General features: G+C 38.2%; 2 protein-coding genes across 2 annotated transcripts; both read left to right on the top strand.

Annotated features, from left to right (window-relative positions):
• Nucleotides 1-255: 255 nt before the first annotated feature.
• On the top strand, nucleotides 256-4,366 carry LOC135585965 (carboxyvinyl-carboxyphosphonate phosphorylmutase, chloroplastic-like). The gene is made up of 8 exons (XM_065135028.1): nucleotides 256-338; nucleotides 385-588; nucleotides 676-749; nucleotides 1,085-1,167; nucleotides 1,279-1,303; nucleotides 1,417-1,436; nucleotides 1,715-1,870; nucleotides 3,898-4,366. Exons 1-8 carry the CDS (start codon nucleotides 256-258, stop codon nucleotides 4,264-4,266), a joined length of 1,014 nt encoding a protein of 337 aa, XP_064991100.1. The 3' UTR covers nucleotides 4,267-4,366.
• A 362-nt stretch (nucleotides 4,367-4,728) lies between these two features.
• On the top strand, nucleotides 4,729-7,505 carry LOC103972806 (photosystem I reaction center subunit N, chloroplastic). Its single transcript, XM_009387169.3, has 3 exons — nucleotides 4,729-5,064; nucleotides 6,404-6,529; nucleotides 7,343-7,505. The coding sequence occupies exons 1-3, from the start codon at nucleotides 4,768-4,770 to the stop codon at nucleotides 7,436-7,438; spliced, it is 519 nt and encodes a 172-aa protein (XP_009385444.2). The 5' UTR covers nucleotides 4,729-4,767; the 3' UTR covers nucleotides 7,439-7,505.
• The last annotated feature ends 1,732 nt before the right edge of the window (nucleotides 7,506-9,237 follow it).

Here is a 9,237-nt window from a genome sequence, read left to right as displayed (position 1 = left end):
TCGATCTATATCTGTAGCAAATCATAAATGATTTTTTTACCATCTTATTATCTAAATTATCATAAAAGCTTATACATACATATAGGCGGCATAAAAACATATCTGGACATATTTGTGGGCCCGTCAGCTCAACTGCTTCTGACGGCCAGGATTAAACACTGCCGTACCCAGAAACGATCCAACCGTCGACTGGCCCAGCTTAACTAAAACCCTCCCTGCTCTCCTCCGAGTCTTTGCTCACGCCACCCGTGACCGATGGCGGTTTCCCGGATGGCGATCGCAATGAGGCCGTCCTCCGGTTTGTCCTTCCCCACGGGAAGAGCGAATTGGCCGTTGGGGTGTGGACGGAGCGAATTGGCAGTTGGGGTGTGGGCGGCGGCGGAGGAGCTCCGCCGTCGTGGCTTCGGTGTCGGGTGGGAGGACGTGCATCCAACGCCTGATCGAAGAGGATGGCATCGTGCTGATGCCCGGGTGCTACGACGCGTTGTTGGCGGCCATCATCCAGAAATCGGGGTTCCGCGCCGGGTTCATCTCTGGTTATGCTCTCTCTGCCTCCCTCATTGGCAAGCCCGACTTCGGCCTCCTCACGTCTCTCCCTCTTACGCCTTCCTACATCGCTTTCTGCTTACTTCTTCCTTTCTTTTGTTTTGGCTAATCTGTTTGTTATCGATCTAGACCCCCGGAGATGGCGGAGACTGCTCGATCTGTGTGTGCGGCGTCTCCTTTGATTCCCATTATCGCTGATGCTGGTAATAGATTCTTTTCTACAAGGGTTCTTGCTCTTTGTCAACGACATTTCTGCAATTTTCCTATCAATTCGAACCATTGGCTTGATCCCTAAATTTAAATTGATGTAACAGAGATTTCAGACATGAACTGGTGAAAGATGAGTTAACTTTCTTGGAAGTGAAAAACATTTCTTTTCCTTTATATCCAGAAAGTTGGTCGAAAAACTTATCTTTGTTCTTTTGTTATCTAATGAAGTTTAGCACAACTAAACTTTGTATTGTTAATCATATTTGAACGTGCCGTCCATGTTGTCAAATTCACATATACGTGACTTCTTATTCATGAAATAGTGTAGATACGGGAGGCAGCAATGCTCTGAATGTACAGAGGACCGTTAAAGGTTTGATTGCCGCTGGTGTTGCTGGTTGCTTTCTTGAGGTACCACAGTTGTTTAGAATATAAATTTTTTTCAAGCCCTTTTGTTGGATATCAGTCTTTTTTAGATAGTTCTAATTCTTGAAAATCACTTTTTGTGCTTTGACATTCCAGGATCAAGCTTGGCCAAAGAAGTGTGGTAAGTGAGCATCAATTTACTTCCATTATGTCTCAATTTTGCCTTTTCAGTTTTGTCATAATTGGTCTCCATGGATCTCATGGAAATTTACTTCTCTTTTTTCTGGCAACAAGGACATATGCGTGGAAAACAGGTAATAAGCTGAAAAAGAATTATTGATTTTGCTCTTGTTTCTTTTTTCAATTTCTTGCAAATGTCGGGCATATTTTCTTTTGTAGATATCTAAGTTTTGTTTTGCATTGTGTGATTCAGTAGTATTTCCTTTTGTTTGCTTTCACACGCTTGTCAAAATATCTCTGCTGTGTGTACTCTTTGTACATGAACAACATAATAGATTGATATTGTCTATTCCTATCTATTGCTTTTCTTGATTAGGGGGCATTAAGCACTGGTTTATTTTTCTCATCATAGGTGATACCAGCTGAGGAGCATGCTGTGAAAATAGCATCTGCAAGAGATGCAATTGGTGATGCTGATTTTTTTCTTGTTGCCCCGACTGATGCTCGTGCAATCTCAGTTAACTCTGGTCTATCAGATGCAATTGCAAGAGCTAATCTCTACATGGAGGTACAATAGTTAGGAAATCCAAAATATTTTTCTTTTCTTTCCTTTTCTGGTTGCTCATACAGTATCACATAACTTACTGCAGTTATTTTATAGTTACTTTCAATAACTGTGTCAACTAGTTGAGGCACATTAATATAGTCATATTTAGCATGCTCGTTAACTATTCTTGAACACTCAGTGGTTGTCCCATGCTCCATGATGTTGAATTCTGTATTTTTAATGGTAATCAACACTTTCAACTTCCACTATGTTCAGATGATTGACATGTAAATCCAGTATCACTTGTTATTAGTTTTTCTATATCTTCCAAATGAAACCTGTGAAGATTGCATTGAAGTTGTTATTTGTTACTATCCCAAGTTCTTTGAATGCAGCAAGTTTTTCCTAATTTGAGAATATGTTTCTTCTTATAATTGGCATATCCAAGTGTCTGATTCGGCAATGAGATAAGATGAAGATATTCGGGTTCATATGAGAATAAAAATATAAATGAAAATAAAAGAGTTATGCTGTATGTCATGAGAATATGAAATAATTATATTTAAGTGCCTAGGAAACCATAGAATCTTGAAATGAACTCATATTGTAATGTTGTTTTATATTGGAATTTGGAAAGTTATAAAAGAGTGTTATCAATGCCCAACATGCATGGATATGTATCTGACATGTCTTGTGAGTTTGGACTTGAGTCCATGCAACACTCGTATGACCTACCAATAGATAACTCAATGTTCTTTAGTTGTAAAAATCAGTGAAAAAATAAATCATGATGTTTCCTGAGCTTGGAACATACATTTTTTCTATAGCAACCATGACTTAAAAGACTTCCCAAACCCATATGAACCAAGTGGTAAACACCGGCCCGACGGAGAACCAGACCGCACACCAGCCCTCTCTCTCTGTCTCCCCCCCATACTGATCCAACCAGAAACTGGCATGGGTCTAGGAAATTAATCATGGTATGCCAGTATGTACCAGATCCATGCTGATCCAACCAACTTCCTCGAGGGGTCTGGTACCAAAATTTAAAACCATGGTAGCATTCATACTAGCTATCAGAATTTATTTCATTGTTGGTTGTCGGCTTTGATTTTTCTATTATCATTCTTGTTAGAGGCTTTATTTGACTTCCCTTGGTCTTGGCAAAAATCTTTCAATATTTCCTCCATGGTGGGTACTAGTGTAAGTTTTCCCCTTGGCTTCCTTTATCTTTCAACAAATTCGGGTAAGTCAAACTTTCTCTGATGTTTTGTTCCTGTAGATCATAATAATTCATATTAACTTATCAATTTGTGATTGCTGATTTGCTGCAGTTCTAACATGTGAACTTGTGAGTGTATCTTTACTAATATTTGACAAATTATGGTAATATTTGACAAATTATGGTAATATAAAATGGAAATTTCATATGTTCAGTACTTTTGCAGTATTGACGGTTGTTCTTTTCATCCTTGTTTTGAAGGCAAATTTCACCTACTATGAAAATGCATTGGTACATGTTGCTGAATAAGATTCCTTTCCATTTTCAAGTTGTTTCTTTTCACATGGATCAGAACTTATAACTCCTCGTCTCTCCATTCATTTATGAAATTTATAGGTCTATTATAATTTTTGTTTGCAATTGTGTTGAAGTTGGCATTGCATAGGTTGGTTCCTTTTGCTACTTCAGCCACTACTAGTTGTTCAAGTGTTTTCTCTATAAGCATAACCTACCTATCATCTGGTGCTTTATTATTTTCATGCCTTTTTTCGTGATCAATAATTGAATTTATCATCATCTATCAATTTGAAGTTATTTTTTTATGAAACAGAATTTTTGTCTTTCTGGTTTCTGGCCATTTAAATTGCAGTGGTTGTATCTCACCAGAATTTTCCTTTGTCATTGTCTTAATCTTTGATGTTATATAGGTTTTTTCTTTTTTTAAAAATTCTGTGTGTGTGTCATCTCCACTAGAGTTTCATTTGATTTCTAAAATTGTGCCTTACATGAGCAATGACTCTGATAATGATTCTTTGACCTTGTGCAGGCAGGAGCAGATGCCTGCTTTGTGGAGGCACCAAGGGATGATGATGAACTGAGGGAAATTGGCAGGCGCACAAATGGGTACAGAGTGTGCAACATGATCGAGGGTGGAATTACACCTTTGCACACTCCTCAGGAGCTCCAAGAAATGGGCTTTCATCTCATTGTTCACCCCCTCACAACTCTCTATGCATCTGCCCGTGGATTAATTGACATCCTCAGGGATCTGAAGGAAGCAGGAACCACTAGAGGCCAGCTCCACAAGCTTGCCACGTTTGAGGAGTTCAACAAACAGATTGAATTGGATTCATGGTTTGAACTTGAAGCTCGGTACTCCAAAACCAGAAAGTTCCGCTCACAAGTGAAAAACTAACAAATCATGTTGGTGATGAAAACCGTAGTTTGTTAAGCTTTCTGAGGAAACTTTCTACACTTAACTAATTGACCAGATCAGGTAAGCTGGTGTTTTTCTATGACAATTTCTTAGCTTTACTATGTCTTTGTGCTTCAGCTAGAAGGATGGATTTTTTCTTGCCTCATGATGTCCCCATTAGGGATGATATGATGAGATGCTTTAGTGGTTCAGAAATCCAAATCAACGTGGCCATCTTCGAGATCCCAATGCCACCACACAATTAGGATACCGAGTGGGCTTGAGGCGATCGGCCAATAGGCTTGCGGCGATCTCACCTTATCCACGCTCCCTCCACTATTTCTCGATTCCGTCCAGCGTCAATTATCTGCTCCACCTCATCATCTATTAACCCACATGCTTAATACATTACTTTCCCTCTCCCACACTACCACATCACTAACAAACCATCCCCGCCCCCCCCCTCCCCCCCCCCCCCCCCCCGTCCTTCAAATCGAAGAAATGGCTGCCATGAACTCGGGCGTGTTGGTTTGCAACTACGGGCTATCCGGTGCGTCCGATTCCAACCTCAAGCTCATCTCGGCACCGTCGTTGGCGATCACGTCGGCTTCGTCCCCCAAGCTGCCGGTGATCAGAGCCCAGCAGGCTCGTGCAGGTGAGCGTGAGGAAGTAGGGGGCGAGGGAAGACGAGCTGCATTGATCGGCCTTGCTGCTGCCCTCTTCACCACGGCGGCTGCGACCTCCTCGGCGAATGCCGGCGTCATTGATGAGTACCTCGAGAGAAGCAAAGCTAACAAGGTCTCTTACTAGTTCTGCCTCTCTTGATTATTCAAAAGCTAATAAGGACAACAAGATTAAGCAAACGCATTGTTTTGTTGTTGGTAAAGAAAGTCGATATTGAGGATTTGGATGGGATTCAAGATTTGATTTCTCTTTTGTAACGCCTAATTTAATTATTCTTGGAGAGAAATAACCGTAAATATGCTTCTATTAGATGAATATTAGGTTTCAGAAAACCCTTCGATTAATGTAAGAACAGTAAAGCCTAACTAATACATCAATCTGTTGTTAAAATAATAAGAAATATAGATCATCTAATTTAAAGACGTAGGCTTTCAGATGCAATGACATCAATTAAAAGTTTACGATAGTATCAATGCCCAGTTCCTCCTGCATTGAAGGCTTAAGCTTTTAGGTGCAATGCTATTGATAAAAAATTGTCTAGTATTTTTCCATACTATACGATATTAGTTCTGTATACAAGCTGTTACAAGTTTTACTAATAACTACTTTGGCTTTGCTGCTGTCATACTTCTCCTGTATGATCTCATTCAAATAGAATATATATGAAACATGCTGGAATTTCTTGATTGAGGTAAAACTGTTGCAAGTTGCTCCTACAAAATAATAGGGGAAGGTAGAAGACTAACTGGGGTAGAGAGATTAAGAGGACTGTGAGTTGGACTTCCTACATTGCATGAAACAGACTTAGAGGAGACAATTATGCATAGTAGATGTTTGAGAACATAATGAGAAAAGAGATTTGCACTATGTTTGGTGTTGGAAAGGCTTTGCCTGCTTTAAATTAAAAAAAAAATTAAAGAAAGAAAGGAAAGAAAGAAAATGAAACAAGAAACATGAGATTTTGAAATTTACATTTCTTTGGATTAGGCCTAACAAATGAATAATCAACAAGTGAAGAGCTTGTTTATTGTTATTTTATGGCAGTTCGTTTCTTAAGAAAAATGATTTTATCCAGATTTTTGGTGATAACTTACAGCTTACCGCATGATGTAAACAATTTATCTCATTCGCATTCACTCTTGTCCTTTGAAGTGAGTGACCTGTTACACTTCTTTTCCATCTACAAATGTCCACCAAAATTTATCTAAGAACTTGTAGATAATTATTTGTGTTTAAAAGCGATTGAAGGGTATGGTAACTCTCAGAACGAAGTCAGTTGAAAATGTCTGCCCTACCGACGATCTTGAAAGTTTGGACAGAGTAGATGCACCTAATGCACTGTGTCTTGATTAAATATCATCTGCATGGATTTTTTTGACACAAAACCTTATGATTCATGTCATTTTACGTAATCTTCGAATGTTCTTGAAATCACTAATGAAAATTTCTACAGGAGCTGAATGACAAAAAGAGGTTGGCAACCAGCGGAGCAAATTTCGCACGAGCATACACAGTAGAATTTGGCACATGCAAGTTCCCTGAGAACTTCACTGGCTGTCAAGATCTGGCTAAGCAAAAGGTAATAATGAACAAATTGTAGCCCTCTGATTGTTCCTGCCTTCAACCTTAATTTAATTTTTCCTGTAAGTAAATTTGGCATGCTGCTTAAACAAGTTCAGGCACTGAAACTTGTTGTTGCATGAGAAATACTCCATTGTAGACAGTCTATATCAAGCACAGGTGCCTAAAACTCTTCTCATAAATCAGCACCTAATAACTTCTTGATTTTTCAATCAAGTAGAATTTTACATCATTTTCTCCATCTTACTTCTAACATACAGAAATTCCATCACAGTCTTCTGATTTGTTGTTGTTTCCATTTTTCCCTTTAACTCGGCTACAAATATAATGGCATCAAAGCATCCCTCCGGAAGCAATTCCTTCTTTTCTAATGTTCTACTATATATATATATATATATATATATATATATATATATATATATATATATATGGTATGAATCTTAGACCTACCTATGTTCTCTTTTTCTGGTTCCTACACAGTGAAAATTATTTCTTGGCAGATGTCTTAATACTGTTTGTGTTCATAATTTTTTCTAGCATTTCAGTTATCTAATTGTACATTTGGCTAACATAAACCGTAACGCATACTAAGAGGAAAACCAGCCAAGATCATTTAATTCCCCAACTTTGAAAGACGTCTAATTTTGGCCTGCTTAATTCGTGTTTTTATTTAGCAATGATTTTTTTCATTAGAATTTTATTTGTGCTGATTTTGAAGTAGCATACTTAAAAAGGTCCATCTAGTTTTCCATGATATTTAATGTCTATGATCATTCTAATCATATCATTCCTTGTGTTAACCACAATGCAGAAAGTACCTTTCATCACTGATGATCTGGAGATCGAGTGCGAAGGCAAGGACAAGTACAAGTGTGGATCTAACGTCTTCTGGAAATGGACCAAGTAGAACAGCTTGTAGTTCTCGTTGCAGTGTACCCAATTACTTTCTATGAACAGCATTTATGTTCCGTCAATCTTTTTCAAGTCTGATAGATGATGATATCAATGATAACACCCAATTCGGCAACCCTTATAATTGGTATTATGATAACACCTAATTCCATAATTCAATTTATAATTTATCATTTATGGACATCAAATCCTTCCATTTAATAGTATCTTAGGATGGATAACTTTAACCTTAACGTTAATGCTGGTTCACATGAGAAAGACTTCCGGTGGATATCTAGAGATGACGCAGGACTAATGTTCAAATCAGGAATGACTTACGATGCACAACCGGAGAAGCGGAAGGACTAATAACAAGCAACAATACTTCAGGGGGTGAAACTGGCAATATGAATATTAATACTAATATTAGTAATATTGATATAAAATTTGGTAGCTTTAATGTTCTAAAATTATGTAAAATTTACTAAATTACTAGCTTGCTAGTTGTATTTTTCTCTTTTATGTTGATAACAAAGGAGGAGAAGTTATGATGATATGAATTTTGAAATTATGTATGTTATGATGTACCTTGATAATTTGAAATTATGCATGAAATTCTTATGATTTTTTGCATTCAAACTTTCTTTCAATATGACATATTGATAGGGGGAGTTTAGTTTAAACTCTCACATCAATTGATTGTCATTATAAAAAAAAGAGAGATTGTTGAATCTCATATTTTTTTATGATGAAATCAATTAATGAAATAATGATCTAATCAGTATTTGAGTGATGCAAGACTAGCTTTGATTATAGAAAAGCAAATCAATCAAAGTAGGAAAAATCAGTTAGAAGATTGGACGTTAGGTTAGAGGATTGGTCAACGTGCTGGAAGGACTTCATGCCATGAGTTCAAGTATTGGGCCGAAGGATAGGACATTGCACCAAGGAGATCAAATATTACAGAAGGTTAATATGCTTATTGTGTAATACGTCAAAGGAGAGGATGATGTGTTGAAGGATCGGACGAAGTGTCAGATTAACTAATGACATGTCGAATAATATAGGATTCGTGTTTGTAAATGATTGTCTTGATCGAAGTAGGTTAGTGTTGAATCTCAAATTTTGATGATGAAACCAATTGATAAGTGTTTATGAATTGATATGCGTTTTGAGTAACGCAGGATGCTTCGATCAGGATGAGACAATTAAAGCAGGAAGAATCATCTTGGGCCGGTAGAACATGTCAGAAGATTGGACGTCTGACCGGAGGATCGAATGACGTATCGATAGAAAGCTTCGAGCCATGGATTCGGGCATCAGGCCAAGAAAAGCGGATATTGCGCCAAGAATATCGGAGTTGCGGAGTCAACTAATCGATTAGGCAATAGGCCGCAGGAGAGGATGATGCGTCGAAGAATCGAACGAAGCATCGATGGACCAACGACATGCCGGACAACATGATTCGAGTTTAGTAATAATTATCTAGATCGAAGTTTGTTTTTACATGTGCAGGATTAACTACGATAGCAAGGGATAAAGCAAAATGAAGTCTTGGAGTGAAGAACGCGATTTCGTTGGGAGTTTGAGAGTTCATTGGAAGTCCGGACGTTCATCGGAAGTTCTGCCGGAATTGATCGAGAAGTCCAGGAGCTTGCCAAAGAAGCTCGTTGGAACTCGCCAAGAAGATTATCGTGAAGTCTAGGAGCTTGCCGGGAGTCCTCTGGAACATTGCCAAGAGATTGTTGAAAGTTCGCTGGAAGATCGCCGGAAGAAACCTAGACTTATGGAGTTGTTTAGCTTAGGAAATGTCTT

This window comes from Musa acuminata, chromosome BXJ3-1, assembly GCF_036884655.1.
Source record: "Musa acuminata AAA Group cultivar baxijiao chromosome BXJ3-1, Cavendish_Baxijiao_AAA, whole genome shotgun sequence".
In the NCBI taxonomy this organism is placed as follows: Eukaryota; Viridiplantae; Streptophyta; class Magnoliopsida; order Zingiberales; family Musaceae; genus Musa; species Musa acuminata.
Note: the sequence above shows the minus strand (reverse complement) of the source record. Positions and strands in the feature narration are given on the sequence as shown.